Source organism: Lepus europaeus, chromosome 18 (assembly GCF_033115175.1).
Source record: "Lepus europaeus isolate LE1 chromosome 18, mLepTim1.pri, whole genome shotgun sequence".
Taxonomy (NCBI): Eukaryota; Metazoa; Chordata; class Mammalia; order Lagomorpha; family Leporidae; genus Lepus; species Lepus europaeus.
The window spans coordinates 45,148,645-45,173,971 of NC_084844.1; the positions used below are offsets into that span (position 1 = coordinate 45,148,645).

A 25,327-nucleotide genomic window follows, 5' to 3' on the forward strand; every position below is an offset into this window, starting at 1 on the left:
GTAGTTCCAGCCAAGCCACAGTGCGCTGGATTTGCCCATGGAACAGTCTCCCGAATATTTAGCAAAGAGATAGGAAGATGGCAGTGAAGTGCAGCAAATGCCAAAGGCTGGCCTGTAAAGGAGGGTGTGCGAGCTAAAACTGTCACTGGAAAGGGAGGCAGTGACCGAGCATCCTGCAGTAATTGTACCCTTCAAATAATAACATACATGCACATGTGAGTAGGTAGAATTTGTTAATGTTAAAAACAATTAGAGGAAATTCACATCGTTTGTAATGGGCCCAAAGTACTGGAATAGAGATAAGAGTACACGGAAACAACAATGTACACAGACACATGTGCTTACACGTACACATTATGTTTGTTTAGTTTTTACATCTTCCTTTCCTGACTCCACAGTAGCATATGGATTAGAGGATTCTAGCAGATTCCAGCTATAGAATTCTATGCTACTCTGAAAATATATGGCTAACAAGACAGCATCCCTGTTTTCTCCTACCTGGTTTATGCATTCATGAACAGTGAAACCTTTAGAAATAAACAGATGTCAGGTATCCATGATTATAACAAGAAATGGTAGAGCAGACTTTTACAGACTTGATTTTCAACCTAATCCTAACTGATAAGGTGATTCTCATCACCTCCATATTCACCCTCATATGCCTCAAACAGGCCAGTTCAGCTTCTGTCACAGTCTTATGTGACATTATGTCCAGGAGATTCCATGGAAAGAAGTGGCTGAAAGCCGTTAGAGTCTGGGCACCATAGTCTTTTGGGACTGTGTCTCTGAAGGCCCTTCTATCAGCAGGCTTAGCTGGAAACCCATCCACTTGGAGGGAGAGGGTGAGGTGCGACGTGTCGGAATTGGAAGTAGAGGCTGAGAAGCCTTTCTCCTCTCCTGGAAGTGTCTTACACAGCGTTCAAGCGGATGTCCCCACAGGGAATTTCTGTTGGGGTTTCTGGAGTGATACTTCTAATAATACGCTGTTGGGAAGAAAACACAGTGTTATAAGCATTCTTGTAATTTAATGAAATTGCAGATACTTTTCAACATAATAAACCTTAGCATTTTAATGATATTTAAAATAAGTTGGGATAATCTCATTGACTTTCTATAAGAAATTCTCAGTTCTTAAATATGGATAAAAAAGATATATTCAGGAATTATAAACTAATTAAGAAAATTGAAAATTATAATCCTAATAGGAGAAAATGCTGAATCGTCACTGGAGTCTTTCCTGGCCTATAACATGCTTTTGAATGACTAGACAGAGAAGACTTCCCATGGCCACGCAAGACTTGAGGCGCAGAGTAAGTGCTAGATTTTGGTCTCTGCTCTCCCCAGCGAGGCTGCTTGTGCCTGCATTCACATTACAGCAAGTGTGCACGATGCCTGGAGCCTCCGGTGAAGCAGCATCAGTTCATATAAGAGTACAAATCATCTCTAATTACATTTTAAAAGATGTGACCATTTAAATCCTCACTGCTACAGCACTCTTGGTATGATGTAGTACTCGTCATGAGGAGGAGACAGAATGTCCACCATGGAAACAGCTGGGTTACATAGTAAGGCAGCTCTGAAATATGCTTTGGTTTGTGTATAAAATACATAACCTGCCTTGTAAAACTTAGCGTCAGTGACATGAAGCAGCTCAGGGATGGGGTGGGGGAGAGGCAAAGCAGCATTGCAAAAGGCTTAGAAAAATCTTTACTAAGTTGATTAGTAAAATCTTTGATGTATGGTAAGTAGGCAAAATTGGATATGAAAGCATCTTTTGATTTACTGAACTTTAGATGAAGCACTGCTACTGTCTCCTTTTATTCTGAATTGAAATGTAGTCTCTTCACCCTTTTCTATTTTTGCATTCTGAGAGTTTGTTGTCCTTCAAGGGGTAGAGTCTATAGAGTTCAGAAAAGTTCCATTCCTATAGTTAATGACATTCACAAAATTCTACACAAGAATTTTGCATTGATCATGACTTTTGTATCTGAGTACTGTATTCTCACAATAGAAATCCATTTAAAAAGAAGTTGTTGTAGTGCCACTAGCTATCAAGGCATGCCATGTCTTTGAAAGCAACATTTCAGAACCATCTGTTCCCACTGATGACTATGTAAACTCTGATTAAACAGAATTATAGCTGGCACCACGGCTCAATAGGCTAATCCTCCGCCTGTGGCGCTGGCACACTGGGTTCTAGTCCCGGTCGGGGCGCTGGATTCTGTCCTGGTTGCCCCTCTTCCAGGCCAGCTCTCTGCTGTGGCCAGGGAGTGCAGTGGAGGATGGCCCAAGTGCTTGGGCCCTGCACCCCATGGGAGACCAGGAGAAGCACCTGGCTCCTGCCATCGGATCGGCGCGGTGCGCTGGCCGCAGCGCGCCTACCGTGGCAGCCATTGGAGGGTGAACCAACGGCAAAAAAGGAAGACCTTTCTCTCTGTCTCTCTCACTGTCCACTCTGCCTGTCAAAAAAAATAAACAGAATTATATCTTGCTAGTTGGAAAATAGATACGCGTCACTGTAACTAGTCTTGTGAGGCTATGACTTGTATAGACTGATGACTAAGATGTATGGTGGAGGCAAGGCCAATTTATGCACATTATAAAGTAAAACCATTGGCTTTTGTGCCTTCACCCCTACCCACATGCTGTCTTTCTAGCTGCTTATCTCCCCAAATATCAGGCCTAGTTTTGTTTTCCATATTTTGGCAACATTCTAGTTGCCAAACTACTATTTGATTGCTCTCAAAATTTGCCATGCCCTGGCTTTGTGCAGGTTGGAAACCAGCACAAATGGATCACAGCTCACATCTTCTTAAGCGTATATGGATTAGGGAACATGTTCCAGAATCTGTGCAGGTTGTCAGGGGTTTCTGCAGCAATATCCTAAGCCAGTAGACAAGTCCAACCTTGAGACTTCTTGGCTACAGATGCATGTGATAACTTCCAAATTAGGGCAGTAAGAGGTGGCTCACTTCAAAACCTCCAGTGGTGTACAGACAGCCCTTGACTTACACGTGGTTTGGCTTCATAATTTTTTGGCTTTATTTTGGTGTGAAAACAGCATGCATTCAGAAGAACTATACTTTGAATTGAATTTTAGCGATTTCCTAGTGAAAGGACAAACAATATCTTCTGACACTGTTGAACACTGCATGCAGTTCCTAGTCAGCCATATGCTCATGAGGGTAAGCAACCAGTGTTATACAGTGATTTGTGTTGCTAAACAGTGTGTTCAGGAGGTTAGGTGTATTAAATGCGATTTTTTTTTTTGAGAGTCCGTCAAATGGAGCTCCCTTCTGCTACTTCATTCCCAAAATTCCAGCAGTGACTGGGGTGGCCAAAATGCAATCCAGGTCTCCTACATGGTCAGCTGTAACCCAACCGTGGGAGCCATCACTGCTGCCTCCCAAGGTCTGCACTGGAAAAAGCTAGAGTCAGGAGCTGGGAATAGAACCTAGGTACGCTGATGTGGAACATGAGTGCCTTAATCACTAGGCTAAATGCTTCTCCTTAACTGTATTCTAACAATATTTTAATTTCTATTTTCATTTTATTTGAAAGGCAGACAAACAGAGATCTTACAATTGCTGGTTCTTTCCCCAAATGCATGCAACAGCCAGAGCTGGGCCAGGCTGAAGCCAGGAGCCCAGAATTCCATCTGAGTCTCCCAGGTGGGTGTCAGGGACCCAAGTACTTGAACCATTATCTGCTGTCTCCCAGGGTGAGCATTAGCAAGAATCTGGATCTGAAGCAGAGCAACCAGGAACTCCAATATGGGATGGGGGCATCCCAGGTAGTGACTCAACTACTTTGCCAAACACTTGCCCCTTAAGATATTTTCTCCTAAAAGATTTTATTTATTTGAAAGGCAGATAGTGAGAGATCTTCGTCCTTTGGTTCACTCTCCAAATGGCATGATGGTCAAGACTGCGCCTGGTTAAAGCTAGGAACTCCATCTTGGTTTCCCTTGTGGGTGGCAGGAGTCCAAGTTGTTGAGCCATGTTCTGCTGTCTTCCCAAGCATATTAGTAAGGAACTGGATCAGAAGTGGAGCAGCTGGGACTCAAACCAGCAGTGGAATACTGGCATCGCAGACTGTAGCTTAACCTGCTGTACCACAACACTGGCTGCAATATTTTTAATTTATGTTGAGTTTCCCTGGGACATAATCACATTGTAAACTGAGGAGAATCTGCATATGGCCAGGGCTCAACAGCGTTAAGAAATTGACCTTTCTCGCTCCTTTTTGTAAAAGATTTATTTATTTGAAATTCAGAGTTAGAGTGAGAGTGAGAGAGAGAGGCCTTCTATTCACTGGTTCACTCCCCAAACGTGCTGCAACGGCCAGAGCTGCACCGATCCGAAGCCAGGAGCTTCCTCCGGGTCTCCCACATGGGTGCAGGGGCCCAAGCACTTGGGCCATCTTCCACTGCTTTCCCAGGCCATAGCAGAGAGCTGGATCAGAAGTGGAGCACCCAGGATTTGGACAGGCACCCACATGGGATGCCAGCACTGCAGGCAGCAGCTTTACCTGCTATGCTACAGCGCTGGCTCCCATCTCTTTTTTTTTTTTTTTTTTTTAAACTGAAATTTTATGATACCTGCCTTCCTCACAGATTGAATATTGGACTTAATGGTCTGTAATATTCTGAGAATTATAAAGCATTTTTAGACCCTTAGGCTACCTGGCGAAAACCACAGCATACTTTTCCCCTTAAGAGATTAACCATGTTCATGGCATAGTGAAGGTTTTTGGGAAGTCTTAGGGTAAAGAAAACTGGAAAGTGGCCGGCGCCGTGGCTCAACAGGCTAATCCTCCGCCTTGCGGCGCCGGCACACCGGGTTCTAGTCCCGGTCGGGGCACCAATCCTGTCCCGGTTGCCCCTCTTCCAGGCCAGCTCTCTGCTGTGGCCAGGGAGTGCAGTGGAGGATGGCCCAAGTGCTTGGGCTCTGCACCCCATGGGAGACCAGGATAAGCACCTGGCTCCTGCCATTGGAACAGTGCGGTGCGCCGGCCGCAGCGCGCTACTGCGGCGGCCATTGGAGGGTGAACCAACGGCAAAAGGAAGACCTTTCTCTCTGTCTCTCTCTCACTGTCCACTCTGCCTGTCAAAAAAAAAAAAAAAAGGAAACTGGAAAGTGTTCTCCATGAATGAATCTTATAACCTCTTCCTCCAGCAGTAACACCTATGGATGGCCCATGGAAGTACTCCTCAAAAGACGCTTTGGAAACTGTAAATAGAGTCCAGTGAGCACATTTTAAAGATCAGGAAACTGAGGCACAGACAAGGTAAGTGAGCTGCCGTTGCCCAGCAGATCTCCTCCTCTCTGTACTTTTTTTTTTTTGACAGGCAGAGTGGATAGTGAGAGAGAGAGGCAGAGAGAAAGGTCTTCCTTTTTGCCATTGGTTCACCCTCCAATGGCCGCTGCGGCCGGTGCATCTTGCTGATCCGAAGCCAGGAGCTAGGTGCTTCTCCTGGTCTCCCATGGGGTGCAGGGCCCAGGCACTTGGGCTATCCTCCACTGCCTTCCTGGGCCATAGCAGAGAGCTGGCCTGGAAGAGGGGCAACCAGGATAGAATCCGGCGCCCCGACCGGGACTAGAACCCGATGTGCCAGCGCCGCAAGGTGGAGGATTAGTCTGTTAAGCCACCGCGCCGGCCTCTCTGTACTCTAACAGGCTGTGGCACGCTGCTCCCAGTCTGGCAGCCTGTGGGGAAGACAGGCTTACCCTCTGTCTTACCTCTTCTGCTCATGGTTACGAGCTCTGTTACATACCTTTGGGAGGCATTCACTTGTGACCAACTGGAGAAATTTTCAAGAAAAGACTGGGATTTGAGGTGCAGTCTACAACTAAAGAGTCCTGGCATTTATTAACTAGATTTCCCACCCCTGACCTGACTCTCTGGATCTGAATCATCACACCTACCATAAAGGAGGACATGAAGGGATCACTTTGTGGCCTTAGGACCGAGAGTGTATTACAGGCAACACCAGGGTCCAAGGCTTTTTGGGAGGAATAAGGTCGGAAGAGGACTGGTTTGGGTGAGGAAACTAGTCATTTCAAAATTTTGTCTTCCTAAAAAGGAAAAGTAACCCACAGGTAAAGAAACCCAGTTGTTCTCAGAGCTGCTGTTTGCTTTTTAAAAAATGTTTAGGGGCCAGCGCCATGGCTCACTTGGTTAATCCTCTGCCTGTGGGCAGTGGAGGATGGCCCAGGTGCTTGGGCCCCTGCACCCACGTCGGAAACCAGGAGGAAGCACCTGGCTCCTGGCTTTGGATCAGTGGAGCGCTGGCCGTGGTGGCCATTTAGGGGGTGAACCAACAGAAGGAAGACCTTTCTCTCTCTCTCTCTGTAACTCTACCTGTCAAATAAAAATGCTTATTCATTTTTATTTCAAAGGGAGAGAGAGAGAGAGAATCTCTTCTACCCACTGGTTCCCTCCCCAAATGGCTTCAACATTCAAGTTTGGGCCAGGCTGAAGGCAGGAGCCAAGAACTCCATCCAGGTCTCCCAGGTGGGTGGGCTGGGACTCAAATACCTGCAGCCTCCCAGGAAAATTAGCATGAAGCTGGACTGAGAGAAGAGGTGGGACTCAACCCCAGATACTCTGAGAAGAGGACACAGGTGTCCCGAGCAGCAGCTCACCCTTCCCCTTCTTGTTTCTTACAAAATGTTTTAGGAAGATTAACGTGATGGTCTCATGTCTGACTTTTGCTTGTAAAAACCCACAGCATAGTCCACCTCAGTTCTTGGGACACTGTAATTAAAGTCCATCCTAGCTGTCCCTAAATCCCACCCTTTACCTTTGAGCCCATCCCCTGCAAAAGCATTCAACTACGATTTATAAGTGACTGCTTCTTCACGCTCCTCTCCATTGTAGCAATCTTACTGTGGCGAGAAACACAGCCCACAAGTACTAACTCAAGTATTCTTAATTCTGGTAAGGTAAAATTGAATACTGCTGGCATGCTGGTGGCTGAGCCACTAACTGTGGCAGCACCTCTAGCACCAACAACCCATTACCCCAAGGACAAAGGGGAAGCTTCCCCCAAATGTGAAAAGAATACTGGAGCTCAGCTCAGTACCTCCCTGTACTGCGTGTTCTTGTACAAGTCACTGACATGAAAACTTGAGCAGCATTACCCCAGCCGTGGTGTCCTGGTCCATCTACCCTGTAAGGTATTTTCATATCACAACAAGATCATCCACTGCAGATGCTTTGCAAAGTATGCACTCTTAGATGGATTATAAGGTATTGTTCTTATAATTTTTACAAATGAATCTTGCTAACACGGCAATTTTTTATTGTAATGGCTTGAACCAAAACTATGATGTTGTTGGAACACCCGTTTCGTGACAATTTTCAAAATACTGCACATGAACATTTTCACCATAATCTTCACTTAAAATGTGTGTATCACACCAGACATCACAGATCTGATGTCCATGCCCAATGGCCAGAAGCAGGCAAAGCAGCTGTCCAGTAAGTTTAGGAAGCTATATCCAACTCAGGATGAGTGCTGCAGTGCACCCACATGATCAGCTCACTCTTTTGCCATTGTATTTGAGACGTTGGATGATGTCCTAAGAGGACAGTGACAGCCATCAACAGGTTTACACCACGGTATAGGTGTGCAAAAATACAAGGCTGGAAACTTCGTGGTGACTTTCATGTGGTCAAAATATCTCTTTTGAATAGAGTATCAGAGAATCCTTTTTCCCTCCAGTTACCAGTCTGAACACACACACACAAGTACATACCTCTTTAAACGTCCCAGGAGTGATAATCAGCCGGTAAATGATGTACGTGGGGATGCAGATGAAAGATGAAGTTCCAATGCAGTAGCCCAGGATGATACTCCAGTGGGGATAATTATATTGGAAAAGTCGTAGCTGTGGTGGACTCATCAAAAAACTGCAAATGATAAACTAAAACAGAAATTGCAAGAAATATTAAAAATCTTAATGACAACAGACAGCTCTGATACGACAAGCACGAAGTGCTAAAGCTAAGACACTTTGGGGGGATTCCCAGAATCTGCTACTTCCCAGACTGAATACATGGAGTCACTGCCTTCTAAACCCAAGCTGCAGGTTTATAGAGCAGCCACGTGCTTTTGCTTGATCTTCCTCTCCATCCTCTACCTCAACCCGTAAATGGCGATGTTGCAGCATCCCTAGAGTGAGGGGAGTTCCGGCACCCTCTTCAGCACAGCCCTGTGCCAAGGAGAAGAGATACTTCCGGAGAAGGGGCTGGGGCCCCTCTCCAAGCCCCTGCCAGGCGTGGGGCTTCCTATTTCTTGTTTTCATTTCCCCGCATTTTTCAGCCATGATTTTTTGGTCAGATGGAAGCTACCGTATGTCAGGGGAAGATTTCAAGGTTCTCAAGGCCTGCTGAGAACTCGGGTTCCTGGGGCTGTTCCTTCTCCCCTTTTGCTCTCTGCATTAAGCTCCATTGCCTCGGGTTTCAGCAAGGGCAGCTGTGCCACAAGGCCTCTCAACAAGGAATGACTGCCCGCCACAGGCCCGCATAACGAAAGGAATTAGGAAGGGAAAAAGCAGCTTAATACACGTTTTGCTTGAAAACTTGACCAAAAAAAGTTCCGCGGTGTGTCCCATCCCCCACTTTATGAGTTTCCTTATTTCAGTTTGGTTTCCAGAGAGAGTGTAAATAGCAGTTTTTGCCTAGTAACCATGCGCTGAATTCGTTACTGCTCTTGATTTAATTTTACTTTATTATTTCATAGCCATAAAAAAGACAGTAATGTAAATTATTTGTGTGGTTAAACATCTATTTATATCCTTTTCTCTGTCTGCAGGTAATAAAATGGGAAATTGTTAAACAGTCATCCATCTTCTAAGCAGTGTTATCCTAAGTCCAGGAGGAGGCCTTCAGAGCAGCAGCCTGGTCAGCTGCAAACCTTCTTCAGACCTGCTCCCCTCAGTTCCAGCCCTGGAGACTAAGGAAGATCACCTGGGGATAAGAAGGGGTGGGACTGGTAAGGAGCCCCCCTGCCACAACTCCGCTCATCTCAAGGGAAGGTGGAAGGTACACACGGTCTAGCTTGGGTGGGCACACGCTCCACTGCTACCAGAGGTGTTGCTTGCGACACGGCCTCATACATCCCAGCTTCTCCGTGCTCATATACAACATTTTCTTTTTTTGTAACTTGGCTTCAGTGAAAAAGAGTATTTATAGTAAGCTACTCATTGTTTACCTAAAGCAGTCTTAAAAAGCCCCGAGCAGGGGGCCTGTTAAATAAACTCAGAAGTGGAAGACAGATTTCCCTCTCTTAATTGGGTACTAGAGCACTTGCCTTCTGAGGAGGAGAGTAAAGCTGACATGATGGGGATTGTGAGTAATGTGCCAGACCCCCATCTCTACAGCAGTGTTGCTGGGCCAAGAAACCAGTGACCGTGCCCCAACCTCCCCCCCCCCCCCCCCAGACGGCCGGAAGTTCACAGAAACGAAAATACTGAAAGCCGCCCGGCCAGGATGAGGGTAAGGCCATGAGGTTCTCACCTCAGGCCCAACGTTTAAGGGACAGCCAGAATTTCAGTCAGCAAGATAAATTAATGCAATTTTTTAAAAGACAAGATCCTGGGGCCTGCATTGTGGCATAGCAGGTAAACCACTGCCTGTGACACCTGCATCCCATATGGGTGCAGGTTCGAGTCCCAGCTGCTCTACTTCTGATCCAGCTTCCTGCTAATATGCCTGGGAAAGCAGTGGAGGATGGCCCAAGTGCTTAGGCCCCTGCACCCATAAGGGAGACCAGAAGCTCCTGGTTTCTGCCAGGCCCAGATCTGGCCGATGCTGTCATTTGGGAAGTGAACCAGTGAATGGAAGATTTTTTTCCCTCTCTAACTCTGCATTTCAGATAAATGAAATAAATCTTTAAAAAAAAAAAAAAAAGACAGGATCCAGAGTAAGGTGAGCCACCAGGTTCAGGGTTTGTTCCTGTGCTTAGTAAAACTGTTGGTATTTTGTTCATCATGGATATTTTTGCATGCAGTTTAAAATACTGCATTAAAATAGTATTTATAATGAGGACAGAGTTTTTTGGTGTCCCCTTTAATTGTATACCCATGGTGACATTCTCACTTGCCTCCCCCAAGTCTGGGCCCTGGACATCATTTTTTCATTGTATGGATATGCAAAAGTAAACATGTTTCCACTCTCAAGGAATGTAAAAACCTAGTGTCCCTTCTTCTTTTGAAAAGCAAATGGAAGGATTAAATGTGTAGATAATTTATATTACTATCAGTGCTTCTCAATAAATAACCCATTGTTGTTAGGACTTCTGCTTCTGGTACTATAAGCCAGGCAATTCAGACCAACCCTCACCAAAACTTTTGCATTAAAAAATATGTATTCTAATTTTACCTAAAAGCATCAGCAAGTTGATAAAGTAGTAAGGAACCACAAGGCCAAGATGTAAGGGCATGCTTGAACCGCAGCTGCTCTGCCCTAGGAATATTTGCTGCTTGAGATGAGCGTTGGCTTTGGAAACCTCTGGGATTCAAAGGGATGGAAGTTATGGAGGGATTTTAAGGTACAGAGACACACCAGCAGTGTCATGGAGACAAAAATAAACATTATATACGTATTGAGATGTGCAATTACAAAAAAAGTACAAAAATAAAGGGCTGGCCCCAAGGAAGTCAAACACAGAGCACAAGTGGTAAAGGTGGCTAGCTGTATGTCAAAGAGCTACCCTAAGACAAAATGGGATGGCCAGATAATCCTAGTAAGTTGGAGACGGACTGAAGGAGCAACACAACCACCTTTCGACCTCTGACAGTTCTAAGAGTCTTCCACTGCCCCGTGAAGTTACTCGTAAATGAAAGAATGGAAGGGTAGTCCCTGCTGACGTGCACCGGGTGCCCGTGTGGAGGCCAGCGGGGAATTACTCATGCTGAGGCAAACATCGCTTCCTGTGGACGCCAGCAGGAAGGCCGGGGCCCACAAGCAAGCATGCAGTGAGTACTGAACACATCTCAGCCAGCAGACAACGCTTGGATCTCCGCTTCCTCACCCAAGCCCTCTGGCAATAAATGGATTCTACTTGTGACGTGGATCCATGCTGAAGGACCTCTGTGTGGGCCTCTTTTAGAAGATGCGCGCAAAATTACAAAGAGGAGATCATGAGGACCCTCCCCAGGGCTTTGTTCAGCAGCACAGAAAATCCTTCCCGACTTGTTAGGTGACTTTGAATCCTTCACTTGAAGTCATTAAGCCTCAACTTCCTTAAATGTCGAAGGGGAGTACCAGAACTATTAATTACTTCATAAGAATATTAAGAAAGTTAAATGAGCAATCGGGGGAAGTTTTAACACAAAGCCTGGACTAGTCCTGCATCTCCGTACATGTCATTCATCACTACTGTTGAGCAAGGGAGAGATGCAGTGAAGTGACTGAAGACCAGACTGCCCCAGGTGTCGGAAGTCAGAGAGGAGGGCAGGGCACAGGGACTTCGGAAATGCTGGTCATGTTTTTGCTTCTTGGAATGATTTTGTCTACACTAGCTTGCTCAACGTAGAAAATTTCTTGGAGATGTACACATGATTTTCATACTTGTCTATCTGAGAATATTGGTAAAAAAATGGAATTAACAGTTTATTTTAGTACAAAAGTTTCTGATACAGTTTTCCCATAATATGTAGTTTCATGAACTTTTTTAAAACTCCTCATTATGCATGGATTTCAAACATTTTTTGTACCAAAATAAATGTACTTGAGGGGCGGAGAGAGAGTGCCCATCCACTGATTCATTTCCGAAATGCCTGTAACAGCCAGAGCTGGGCCTTGGCTAGAGCCACGAGCCAGAAACTCAATCTAGGCCGCCCACTTGAGGCAGGAGCCTAACTGCTTCAGCCACTACTGCTGCCTCCCAGCTCTGCATTGGCAGGAGGCAGAAGCTGGAGCCAGGAAATGAACCCAGGCACTCTGATGTGCAATGCAGATATCTCAACTGCTACACTCAATATCTGCTGTCTGAACTTCTAAAATGTCATCTCCACAAACCTTTTGAAGTACCCCCTGTTACATTTCAGTAAAATTGATTTTTGCTAAATGTTCACGGCTTCATGAGAAGGAAAAGGGCGATGACAACTCACCAGGAGAAAGAGGGGGCTGATGGCTACCCAGCAGATCCTCCAGAACCATCCAGGGCTGAAGCCAAGCATCTCCTTGACATCACTGCAGAACTGAGTGATGCCTAAAATCCAAACAGAGAGATGGAGAGAGTGCACAGACTGTTCTTCCACCCCCTCATCTCAGGACCAGCACCAGGAATAGCCAGGAGGAAGGCAGCCGAATTCCTGCTGTGGACAACTGTGGCCGGTCTGGAAGTTCCCCAGAGGAGGCTCGCAAGGACACTAACCTGGTCTTAACGTGGGTCTGGAGGATTTGTCATAAAACTGCATTTTTTAAAAGATGTGTTTATCCATTTGAGGGCAGAGTTAGAGAGAGGGATCCTCCATCATCTGGTTCACTTCCCAAATGGCACAACAGCTGGCCAGGCTGACGTGAGGATCCTGGAACTCCATTTGGGGAACTGGGTGCACCTGGGCCATCCTCTGCTGCTTTCCCAGGAGCCATTGGCAGGGAGCTGGATTGGAAGTGGAGCAGCCAGGACTTGAACTGGCGCCCACATGGGACGCTGGCTTCACAGGCAGCGTATAACCTGCTGTACCACAACACCGGCCCCTAAAACTGCATTTTTATAACAAACAAAACTTTCTACACAGACCTGGAAGACTGATGGACATCTGGAGAGTGACCTAATGCCCCATTTGATGCTCACACTGCCTTCATAAAACCTGAGCGTGCAGTGGGTTTTATTGTTATTATAGAAAACAAAAATGACGACCCTTCCTAACAGAGACTGACTCTGTTTACTGGAGACTTTGAAGGAAAGTTTTAACCGTAATATTGCACATTTCATCTACAGATCTAGAGCAGACTTCTACAGAAAGTAACAGGTGCCACAGTGAGAACTGAGCGCTCTGACCGGCGGTGAGAGAGAGAGAAGAGGAAGGTGCCGTGTGTGCTGTTGCTTCCTGAGCGCTCCCAGCAGTTCCTAGGGTGAACGTTACACTGATTCACAAACTCTGAACTTTGTCCTCCGAGTTGCTGAGGACAGAGGGAGGACTTCTTTTGTTTAAACAGCACCAGGCCTGTGTGCAACTCGAATGTACCCCCACCTTCTCCGTAATATGTGTAGTGTCTACCATGCTAAAGAGGCTTTACCATAGAAAGTAGGTAAATAAACACATTTTAAAAATCAAACAGTCGGGGCTGCCACTATGGTGTAACAGGTTAAGCCTATGCCAGCATTCCATATGGGTGCTAGTTCATGTCCCAGCTGCTCCACTTCTGATTCAGCTGCCTGCTAATGTCCTGGGAAGGCAGTGGAAGGTAGCCCAAGTGCTTAGGCCCCTGCCACCCACATGGGAGACCCAGACGAGTCTCTTGGCTTTACCTAGCCCTTGCTGTTGCAGCCACTTTGGAAGTGAACCAGAGAATGGAAGATCTCTCCCTCTATCCATCCCTTGCTCTCTAACTCTGCCTCTCAAATACATAAACCTTTAAAAAAAAAAAAACAAGAAACAGTCACTTCTTGGTTTTAAAAGGATCATCTCTGAACCTGGTTTCATCTCAGTTGCCTATACCCTCCCACTCCCTGCCCAGGCACTGGGAGCTCTGCCATTGGGCCCATGTCAGCTCGACCCTGTGCTCCTGGAGGTTTCACTCTGATGAAATGCCAGTGCAGGGCCCGAGCAGGCAGACCGAGGACTTTACCAGGGCAAATCACACAGGTAAGAGCACTCGCCTCTTCCCTAGGAGAGGAGCTCCTAAGCCCCGCTTAGCAGTAGTAAATTTACTGTGTACTCAGCAAGTGCATTTGCTGCACACTCCTTCCATGCTGTCTGTCTCTCCAAGTCTTAGAGCCCACCAAGATCTTAAACCACTGCCACAGATGAGCTATGTGGAACCCCTCTACTCTGTCTCCACTGGGTAAACCTTCAAACTCAGCAGGCAAAACAAGTCCTCCGGGGGGCAGGCAATCTGTGCACAGAGCGCAGAGGCAATGCTGAGCTCTCGTCTCAAGAAGGCACCCAGGTGAGGTTGTCTTACGCACCCATCAGAAAGTCACACCTTCTGAATCGCCCCTCCCTGCCTTTCTTGGGTGAAACCAGCCCTCCTCATTGGGTGCCAGCTGAGGAGGGTGGAGGAAGGATCTCTGGTGGAGGAGGCATTTGGCACAGTGGTACGCTGCCGCTTGGGACATCATCAACCCATACTGGAACGCCTGGGTTTGAGTGCCAGCTCCGCTTCCAGTTCCAGCTTCCCGCAGCTGTGAGCTCTGGGAGGCATTAGGTGAGATGCCTCGAAGAGTTGGGTCCCCGTGGGATATGTGGATTGAATCAAGGGATTTAAGACAGATCTCTGCCTTCCAAATAAATAAAACCCATAAATAAAATTTTAAAAAAGAAAGGATCTCTGCTGGCTGAAGGAAGCATCTTACCGTAGAACCAAGACACAGCGACTGCTTCTATGAGCGCGACGGTCAGCACTGCCGGCCCTGTTGCGTACTCCTCCAGCAGCTTCACCACGTAGGCACCTCCCTGGGGACGAGATCGAGAGCCTGGGTAAGGTCCTCTGAGGCGTTGCCCCTCCTTACCACGGGGGCCCGAAGGTGTATCTTAGGTCCAAGGTAGGGATTTTCCAGAATTATTGTTATCCTAAATATTCCAGAGCCTGCCTCCAGGACTGGCCTTTGCAGCGTGGGCCACGTTGCACCCTACCAGGCAGCTGCACCTGCCCTGTGGAGCACGTTCATCTTGCACTCTCCCCTCACTAAGCTTTAAGAGAGCCCCAAAGGGTCCCTGGGTCTGTTTCCAGCTCTCTTCAGTTTCCTGAGCACCTCCTGTATACCCTATCCTCGAGACTTCCCGCCTCTAGAGAGAGGAAGACAACGCGATACCAGGTACACTGGGCACCTTGGTCACGGTCTGTCTTCTCTGTTAACCCTGTCTGACTGCCTTGGCTCCTTCTCCAGCTGAAGCCCCAGAGTGGTTGCAGCCATGGCTTGAAGATGCCTAGCTATAAACGCCACAGTGAGTCAGGAGGACACAGCCCGCAGGGACCATCTGAGGCACTCTGTACAATATTTATCTCAGCTAATAATTTAAAAAAGAAATCACCAGCAAGGGTCTCACGTCTTTACCATAGTAACCTCTAGAGGAGACAAATGCATTACCCATGACACTCCAGCCTCCAGCTATTCTGCCTAAGAGGCCATGAGGGCAGTATTCCCACGAAAGCAGCCCTATGGAGTGGAAAGAGACTGGGAAAACAACTCCTGGTGTTTCTGCAGGTGTTTGGCCATGCCTGAAATCGAGTGAGGTCTACTGTAGAATGCTGAGAGCCTCTGGACACCACAGAGAGCTCAGAACAAACTTTCTTCTAGACGCAAAACCTAATAGCAGTAACATTTCCCTTCCTTGAGCCCCAAAGCCAGGGCACTGCGTGAGGCAGAAAGAAACTGCTTCCTTTAGCATTCTGTTGTCTTAGGGGAGGTCGGCTCAGAGCTGAGGGGGGTGGTACTTACAAAAGTCAGGGTGATCAGGGAGCCAAAGAAGCAGGTAATGACCACAAGGAGCACGAACCACTCCCGACGCTTGGCCCAGATATGTGGAAACTCATCCAGCACGGCCGTGATCACCCCCTCCAAGCCTGCGAACTGGGAGGTACACACAGGTGGTCAGCAGGGAGGCTCTGGGACAGTGGACCGGAGGAAGGGCAAGACTGCCGTGTGAGCAGTCCAGCGGATCGTGACCAGTTGGCCAGACGTACTGGCCCATGGAGACATCCTGCTTTATGCTGTCACTCAACCCATCACTAAGGACATCCAGGAAAGAAAAGCTTGGTATGTGAGCTCCTGTGGGAGACTGGTTACACCATGAAGGCCACCTTGGTGCTGAGACTCACTCCACACGCATCGGCGCACTGAGCTGAATGCTGGGCAGGACTGCACCTTGGCTGGTAGGTGGATCATGCCGTCAAGGGACCGTGCAGTGACAGGTCACATATGCTTCCCCAGCATCACCCCATTAGTGTCTTAACCCATTAACTCCCGAGTTTTCAATTCAGCAGAAATTTTAATATTTCATAGTTATTGTAAGTAATATATTGATTACTGTCTTTTTTAAGAGAACACATTTATTTGGAAGGCAAAGCTGTAGAGAGAGAAGGGAGAAAGAACTTCCATCTGCTGGTTCACGCCCCAGATGGCTGCAATAGCCACATCTGGGCCATGCTCAAGCCAGGAGCTCCATTCTGGTCTCTCATGTGAGTGGCAGAGCCCCAAGCACTTGGGCCAGCTGCTGCTGCTGCTTTCCCGGATGCATTAGTAGGGAACTGGATCAGAAGAACAGCAGCAAGGATTCAAGCCAGCACTCTGCTATGGGATGCCAGCTGCAAATGGTGGCTTAACCTACTGCACCACCATGCCTGTGCCCTCCATTTGGGTTTTTGTAGGAGATAGACAGACAGACAATGGGATCTAATGGGTTAAGGTACTAGAGGTGGTAAGTACCATTACCAGGTGAACAAGCACCTGGGCAATGCCGGGAGAGGTGGCCAACAAGGCCTGGACCGACTCAGTGGGAGGGGATGGGTACAGCCACCTGCCACCTCCTCTCCTCTCCAGAGCCCATTTTCCTCCCCATTCACTCACCGTGCTGTCCAAGCCCAGTGTGATTAACATCAGGAAGAAGATGATGGCAAAGAAAGTGGATGCTGGCATGTTGGCTATGGCTTCCGCATACGTGATGAAGAGGAGGCTGGGGCCTGAGACAGGGGAGAGAGGAGGACGTGAACGCTGAGACCTGACCTGCAAAGATGTCGCCACAGAACAGCCACCCCAACGACACACGTGACTCAGGCATTAACATGAACCTAGTGCTTTGCTTCCTCGTGCTCCACACACATTTCCTGGCTACCCCAACATTCTGGGAGGCATCCACTCTGAGAATATTGTGCCCTCAATTAACATGGGGGAAAGAACTGGCCCACGACCCGAAGACCAGCAACGCTGCACACAAGGTTAGGAGTTTCCACTGTGTGACTGACTGTCCAGAGGGGACTTTTATCGGGGCAAGATTGGTAATTTCTGAAATCCCATGGCAATCAGCCCCCTTTGATATCGTTTGTTCCAGAACAGTAGGATATGTTGCTTTCCATAGTGTCGCAGTGGCCTTAAAAAACAAGACCTCCTGCTATTGTAAAGTGGCATGAGGGACACATCTTCCACCCCCACGGGCCAGCCAGGAGCACTGCTGTCACAGATGCCAGGTGGGTCAAAGCACCACAGCAGGCCAAAGACACAGGTGTATTGGCAAGAAAATCCTGGGATTTTGTTGCTCTTTTTTCTTGGAAACCTCACAGTACAGCACAATGGCCGTGTCAGCTACATTTTATTTTTCTGCAAGCACAGTTTTAAGGTCTAATAATTATTTGCTTACCAGACTTGGACCCATTACAGGACTCAAATCTGGACTCAAAGCCATCATCCAGCCCATGGGATATGGAAGGCCTTACCCAGTCCTGGGAGCCTCAGGGAGCTGCTTCCCCTCCCCAGCCGCCAGCCCCCCTCCACCACAGCCTGAACACATGGAAAGGGGTGAGATCCCCACGGCATGTTTCTCTCAAACCTCTGAAATTGTATAGGAACACTTAGAAATAATTCAGAAATCAGATACTGGTCAAGATCAAAGCAATCCAGCAGGAGCAAGGAGCCTAAAGAGAGCCTGGGGTCCTACCTGCGTCTCTGGCCACCTCAGACACATCTTCGTTCCTCATCTCTGCCATGTACCCAAGCACCGTGAAGATGACGAATCCAGAAACGAAGCTGGTCATGCAGTTGACCACACTGGTCACCAGGGCATCTCTGGAGTGGAAAACCCGAAGAGCTAAGACAGTTCCGAGGCATGGCCTGTGCCAACCCTGCTGAGCAGGGCCCGCCTGGCAAGACCAGAGGCCACACTCAAAGGAACTCAAGCCTGCCTCTTCCCTCCGATAGCCCAGCCTCTCCGATCGGAAGCACAAACTGCTATGACCACACGCATGGCCTGGGGACAAGAGCAGAGAGAGGTGGGTGCTCTGGTCATGGGTGAATTGGCCAGGGACCTGTGACACCACCGAGGGGCACAGTCATCACCTGAGCCCAGTCAGGTTTGAGGCCATAGTTTTTTTTCTTTTCTTTTCTTTTCTTTTTTAGGGCCATTTCAGTACGCCGCCTTCGTCCACTCCAGCTGACCTATCCTCACTTGACTTTGAGCCTTTGCTGGGGGCTGCATATACTCACTGGTAACAGTTGTTGTTGAATTTGTTGTAGCTGGCAAAGGCCAACAGGACCCCAAAGCCCGGCCCGAGAGAGAAGAAGATCTGAGCAGCAGCGTCCACCCACACCTGGAACACAGCAGGGAAGGGGTGCAGGGGTGAGGGCCGAGATTCAGGCCAGGGCTGGGCATGGCAGGGCCTGCGTACCCCATGCACTGACACAGAGGCGCAGATAGGAGAACTAATATTCGAGGTTCATTCCAGGATGGCCACGTAGCAAGTACAGATATGTGCAATCTCTCTCCCTGTCATTTAGCATAAACCCATCCAGTGGACTCAAACTGTAGTGTTTAATGCTTATATTTCTGGCTCAATTGCAGATGTGCGCATTGAAACTAAATGTCACCCGCCCCTGCTGTCAGAGAAGGACTAGCTTCATTTAGGAAAATGACAGGCTCAGTTCCCCTGCGCGTCTTACCCCTGTCTCGAGGAGCTTTTGCCAGTTGGGTTTCAGGTAGAAGAGAACACCCCTCCAGGCTCCAGGGAGGGTGGCCCCCCTCACCAGCAGGATGGACAGGATGATGTAGGGGAAAGTGGCCGTCACCCACACCACCTGTGAGGAAGGAGAGCAGACAGGGCATCACCATGCTGTTGCAGGGAGGGCGGGGCGCAGATGGCGCATGCCAGCGTCATTCCTGAAGATGTCGGGGTAAGGAGGTCTGTCCCTTCCTGTCATTTCAGGAGGCAGGCTGGTGTGGAGGAAAGGCCACAGCCTTCAGCGTGAGGCCGAGAGCAGAGTCAGCATGGCCAGGGGCTGTACTCAGACGTGAAATGGGGAAAAGATCTAGTGGGAAACAAGAGTGTTAGCCAATGGAAAGTGCTGAGCATGTCCATGTAAACTGTCACCACTATTGTGACAGCAGAACCCACTGGTTAAAGAAACTGAAAAATAAATTAGGTGCTGGTGCTGTGGCGCAGCGGGTTAAAGCCCCAGCCTGTAGTGCCGGCATTCCATATGGGTGCAGGTTCGGGTCCTGGCGGCTCCTCTTCCGATCCAGCTCTCTGCTGTGCCCTGGGAAAGCAGTAGAAGATGGCCCAAGTGCTTGGGCCTCTGCACCCGCATGGGAGACCTGGAGGAAGCTCCTGGCTCCTGGCCACAGATCAGCTCAGCTCTGGGTGTTGCAGTCATTTGGGGAGTGAACCAGCAGAATGGAAGACCTGTCTCTCTCTCTGGCTCTACTTTTCTCTGTAACTCTGTCTTTCAAATAAATAAAATCTTTTTAAAAATCAATCAATCAATTAGATAATGGCTCTTGGAATTGACCTATTTCTAGAATTTTCTAACATGGTCAAGAAAGAGACGGAGCATCACAGGATGTGTTAGGTATAAAGGAAACAATGGCTGTGCCCTGGCCAGTCTGCATCGGCAGCCAGGTCCTCCTCACCTTGCCAGATGTTTTGACACCTTTCCAGATGCTGAAGTAGATAACAGTGAAGATCAGCATGATGCAGAGGGCAAGCTGCCAGCTGATGCCCCCCAGGGCCTGGAGCCCCTGAGACCGGTGGATCTGCAAGACGTGGCGCCTGCAGGGAGAGAAAGAAAGGCCCCTGAGAGATCTGGACAGTGACCTGAACACACACACACTGACACATCCAGGAAGGTAGCCAGGGGAAAAGGACACTGTGCTACAAGGACCAAGTGGTCACTGGGCCACAGGAAGGGTTGGCACTGGCCCTGCCCCACCGATGGGGTTAGCAGCACATCTGGCTGACTGTGTGTGACAGTGCTCGGGCCAAGGCACACTTTCTGGTCTCTCTGCTGGCTGGGAGCCGAGTCCCTCTGACCAACATGACAGTGGGTCTTTGGTTACGTGAAGGTTTGTAGGAAGGGGTTGCAGGTACCTTCCCACACCTGGATGTACCTCTTCTGGGACTTCCACTGTGTGAACTTCCAGTATTAAAAAAGACCATCTCTGGGGCCAGAGCTGTGGCTTAGCAGGTAAAGCCACTGCCTGTGATGCCGGCATCTCATGTGGGCACCAGTTCGTGTCCTGGCTGCTTCACTTCCGAGCCAGATCCCTGCTAATGCAGGCCCGTGTCCGTGGTGCACATCCCCTCTCTGCCGGGGGCTGAGTGGGCGCAAGAACCCTGTGTTCTTGCGCAAGATCTGTGTCTACACGGACGACTTCACGGACCGCTTGGGCGTCCTGGAGGTAGATTCGGCCATCCGCGGCGGGCATCAAGTGCCTGCTCACCTACAAGCCCGATGTGTACACCTACCTGGGCATCTACCGCGCCAACCGCTGGCACCTCTGCCCCACGCTCTATGAGAGCTGATTCCAGCTCGGGGGTGGAGCCTGCAACTCCCGCGTGCTGGACCGCGCCAACAACGTGGAACTGACCTAGTGGGATGACCACGCCCTGGCCTCCCCCGCCAGGGCTGGGTCCTCCTGGCCTCTTCCTCCTTGTCCGGAGAAAGCCAAGCCCCCCAGCTCTGAGGACAAGGTCGCCCGACAACTGCCTGCCTCTCCGATCCCCTTGGACTTGTGCCCTGGTTGCCGCTGGCCCCCCAGAGGGCGGGGCCTCGGCCTCCCTCTTCCTTGCAGCTCCGCTCTGCAGCCCAGGGCCACGGGGTGGGTGCAGACACCCAAGAAGAGAGCCCGCCTTGGCCACCGCCGCACCTCCCCTCTGCCTGCACTCTCCCGTTCTCCTTCCCACCTCTCACCCGGAAAACAGTGCTTCCATCCCTCCCCGTGGAGCCTCTAGTGCCGGGCCAGGGCCCGCAGGCCTGAGTGTGCTATTTAGCCAGGAGGGTTCCTGCACCCACTCAGCCCCCGGCAGAGAGGGAATGTGCACCACGGACACGGGCCTGCCCCCTCTGCCAGCTGGAAGATGGCCCAAGTGCTGGGGCCCATGCGCACATATGGGAGACCCAGAAGAAGCTCCTGGATTCCAATTTCAGCTCAGCCCAGTTCTGGCCATTGCAGCCACGTGGGGAATGAACCAGGGGATGGAAGATATCTTTCTCTTTCTCTCTTTCTCCCTCTGTACCTCTGCCTTTCAAATTTAAAGAAAATACTTCCTCCTAGCATCTTCATCCAAGGATATAAAGTCACACTATAAACCAAAAACCAGTTGAATAGTTCCAAACTATTGAAGAAGCATGGAGACTCTGTTTCCACAACAGTCAGCCAAAAGGGGGGCACGGGGAGGAGGTGGTTTTGCTGTAGGGGAGTAATTCTGCACCGTGAGGGCAGGATCTGACTGGGCCCGTCGGCACACGAGAAAGGATCAGGGAAGCCAAATTATGGAGCACACGAGGTAAAGCTTCCCAACTCCAAATCCTGCCTGGGGCCAGCCCTGCCACTTCCTCACACTTGCTCCCCCTCACCCTGGGTAGCCTCCTCTCTCAGCACCTCCCAGGAGGGGCGTGGCCTGCCCACACAGAACACCCCCCCCCCACTTACGTGTAAAACTCCTCAGCAGGGGATGTGGAGTGGAGCGTCCAGGTGATGTTGTCCTCTGAGAAGTAGTTGGTGCAATTGCCAGTGTTCCAGGAGTTCTCGCAGCTGGTCCAGGGCAGCTGGTCCGTGAAGGAGGAGATGAGGTAGTAGAGGGCCCAGGCCATGATGGTGTTGTAGTAGGAGGCGATGTAGAAGGCAATGATGCAGATGGCAAAGCCGATCCCTGGGGCAGCCCAACAGCGACAGGCTGAGACGGGGCCCCAAGAGTCCACAACCCGGGAAGGGGAAGGGGGGGACTGCCATCCATCCGTCTGGGAGTCGGAAAGTGCCAGTGCCATCAGCCACCCGTGGGAGTTTGCAAGGTGTCATGTTTTAGAAAATGTGTGTGTTAGTCATGCCTTAAAGTGTTCTGCTTTAGTTTACTTTTAATTGCCACTTATGCTCTTAAGAATTTCATGCAATTTGGTCAAAAATGTACTCAAGTTATCTCCCAGACATACCCAAGGCCCAGGTGGGTTCCAGAGGAAGGTCCCCAGCTCCCACCCAGGGATGGGCAACACCACCTCCTGGAAGGCCCCATTCACACAGGCACCCAAGCCCTTCAGTTACCTTTGAAAATCGGGCAGATTTTCCGCCATATGGAAATGCATCCATTTCGGTGGTACTGGCCCAGCGCAAGCTCCATGTAAAAGAGTGGGATCCCCCCAAAAATGGCCATGATGGTGTAGGGGAGGAGGAACGCTCCTGAGGCAAAGGAAAGACAATCTCAGTCCCTGCCCACCCCGTCCAGGACAGCCCAGTAGCTCTGCACACAGGGAGCCCCGCCGGGAATCACAGGGCCACCTGCTGCACGGGCCTCCCTGTGCTCCCTGGTCTTGGGGCCTTGCCACAAGTAGAGGTAGACGGAGCTCCACAGCTTTATAAAAGGAGGTGTCAGAGAGGCCAGTGGAGTTAGTGGAAAGGAAGCTGCACTGGGAGCCAATGGACAGGCGCTGGGCACCTTCACTCCTGATGTCTGGAGAACACTGGCATGCTTCCCTTCTCTGATCTTCCATTTCCTCCCCAGACAAGGAAAGGTTGAGAAGAGCCGAGGTTCTCAACCTGCCATGCTCTGCTGGGGAGCCTAGAAACACCCCCAGGGGCTGGTGCTGTGGTGTAGCGGGTAAAGCCACTGCCTGCAGTACTGGCATCCTGCATGGGCGCCGGATGAAGTCCAGGCTATTCCAATTCCAATCCAGCCCCCTACTAATGCACCTGGGAAATCAGTGGAAGATGGTCCAAGTCCTTGGGCCCCTGCACCCACGTGGGAGACCAGAAGACACTCCTGGCTCCTGACTTTGGATAAGCCCGGCTCCTGCCATTGCAGCCATTTGGGAAGTGAACCAGCAGGTGGAAGATCCTCTCTCTTTCCTCTACCTCTCTGTAACTTTGCTTTTCAAGTAAATAAATCTTAAAAAAAAAAAAAAAAAAACTCACACCCAGGTTCCCGGCTCCACCCAGACCTCCTAAAGCAGTCTCCCACGTGGAGACACAAATGCTTCTCAAGCTCCCAGGTGATTCTGAGGCAACCAGTGCAAGGCCCCTTGGGTCAGAGCGCCTGGAGCACCCTGTGCAACTGCTGTGACCACCTACGAGGCGCTGAACATGTCCGTGTTCACTGGTGTTACCCATGGCTCCAGACACAGCTCACTGCTAACTTGGCTGTATCTCCGGGATCCCTCGCAAGCCAGCTTTCCAGGTGTGGCTACAGGGCAGTTTTCCAAACAAGCACAAAGCTGCCGGCTCCCCGAAGTCTCGCGCCTGAGGCTGCGTCTGGAAACGCCCAGTGGAGGGTTGCTCAGAGCAGCCAGAGGTTTAGCCCACAGCTGGGTCAGCTGCAGCTTCCCCTCCCATAAAAAGCTTTGAACCTGGAAACCTGAAGTCCAGGCAACTCAGAAAGGTCCACGTAACTTACAGTCAGGCCGCGTGAACCTGGCTTGAGAATAAAAACCACATCGTGTTTCCACAGTGGCCTTCATCCAGCGGGCCGGCCTGGTCAGCCTTACGGGAAAGAGCAAGCAGAGTGGAAACAGCACCAGGGACCCAGCTCCTCTAATGCTCAGGCTGAAGAGGAGTCCTCCCAAACCGGACGTCCGCTCCTCCCAGGCAGGAAGGCGCGAGCTTCCCAGGGGCCCCACTGGAACTGCCTTTGCAGCCACACGGACAGGAGTTTTTAAAGGTACAGCCAATCCAGCCAAGTCTGTCTGCCATCGCATCACAGAGGTACCACACCTGCTGCACTCTCCCTGCTCAGCTACCACGCTGCTCCCCCCAGGTTCACAAACTCACGGCCATTGTCAGCTACTTGGGTTTTTGCTCATCTACAGGTTAACTGCTCTAGAGGCTTGAGAAGTGCAAAGAGGGACAAGATATGGTCTCTGGCCTTGTAAGTCCAATCCCACGCATGGCTTGGGGTTGGCACGCTGTGGTCGGGCTCACGTGGGGATTTCGCTGGGGCTGGTAACCAAAGCTCGGGGCCTCGGTTAACTCCCTTCTGACCTCACACAAGTGCGTGTGAGAGCCCAGGAGGGCCGGAGCCGCCTCCCACTTCTTCCTAACGTGGCTCCAGCCCCTCTGCACTCTCTGGAGCAGAGGCTGCCTGCAGGAGTGAAGGCACAGCGGAGGCCCCCACGTGGGGGGCTAGGGGACATGGGTGACCAAGGCAGCTCAGAGGATGCTGGGACCTGCGAGGTCAGGTTTGGGCGTGCTGTCGTCCCGTCTCACACCCCAGAAAGCCTCGGACACGCTTTCGATTTTCTGGAAGGCCCAGCGGCCACGCTCCCAGGCTGTCAGCTACACTGCACAGAAGGAAACCACGGCCCATCGGCCGCCCTCGCAGGAGGCTCCGCAGCCCGCCCTGGGCCCAGCGCGCGGTACTGACCGCCTCCGTTCTGGTAACATATGTAGGGGAAGCGCCACACGTTGCCCAGGTCCACGGCGTAACCGATGACCGAGAGGAGGAAGTCCACCTTCTTGCCCCAGGTCTCCCGCTCTCCTGGATGAGCCTCCGCCTCCAGCGTGGTCGTGGCTGCCAAGATAGCGTGGCCAGCGTCGTCTCCCGCACCAGGGCCGGGCACCCCCGAGTACCCATTGGACAGCTGGCCGGGCTCCGCCTTGTCGCCCGCCACGCCCTTCCGCGGCACCCCGCTGCCCCGGCAGTCCTCTCCGTCCTTGTCCTTGCAGGCCGCGGGCGGAGCATTCAGGGGTGTGGTCTCCATGCTGCTGCTCAGTGACCGGCGCCAACGCCCATCTGCCGCGGCCCGGACCCAGCCCCTCGCAGCTTCCTATCGCCAGGACCCGGAGCTCTGCTGGAAAGGCACCCAGAGAAAGCAGAGTAAACGCAGGCCTTCTCCTTGCCTCTGGGCTTAGTTATCAGGATTACAAACGCACTTGTTAAATGTCAATAAAATGCATTTTCCTACCTGCGATACAGGTGTCCAATCGCATTCAATTTGAAAAGGAAACAAAAC

At 50.3% G+C, this 25,327-nt stretch overlaps 1 protein-coding gene and 1 long non-coding RNA gene across 4 annotated transcripts in view; one reads left to right on the forward strand and one right to left on the reverse strand.

Annotated features, from left to right (window-relative positions):
- The window catches only part of LOC133747085 (uncharacterized), a 32,558-nt gene extending 12,418 nt beyond the window's left edge, over window positions 1-20,140 (forward strand). For 2 of the 3 annotated variants that reach the window (XR_009864274.1, XR_009864276.1), the window contains 4 exons: window positions 1,206-1,310; window positions 3,562-3,671; window positions 5,178-5,289; window positions 8,822-20,140. This is a non-coding gene — a long non-coding RNA (uncharacterized LOC133747085). The remainder of the gene's footprint in view (window positions 1-1,205; window positions 1,311-3,561; window positions 3,672-5,177; window positions 5,290-8,821) is intronic. The other variant, XR_009864275.1, reaches the window with a different exon arrangement.
- Window positions 230-25,075, reverse strand: SLC6A4 (solute carrier family 6 member 4). Its single transcript, XM_062175230.1, has 13 exons — window positions 24,739-25,075; window positions 22,428-22,562; window positions 21,822-22,041; window positions 19,800-19,938; window positions 18,833-18,967; window positions 18,380-18,483; window positions 17,835-17,962; window positions 16,751-16,863; window positions 15,623-15,754; window positions 14,537-14,636; window positions 12,123-12,223; window positions 7,764-7,931; window positions 230-983 (listed from the first exon to the last, which is right to left on the reverse strand). The coding sequence occupies exons 1-13, from the start codon at window positions 25,073-25,075 to the stop codon at window positions 909-911; spliced, it is 1,887 nt and encodes a 628-aa protein (XP_062031214.1). The 3' UTR covers window positions 230-908.
- Window positions 25,076-25,327: the final 252 nt, after the last annotated feature.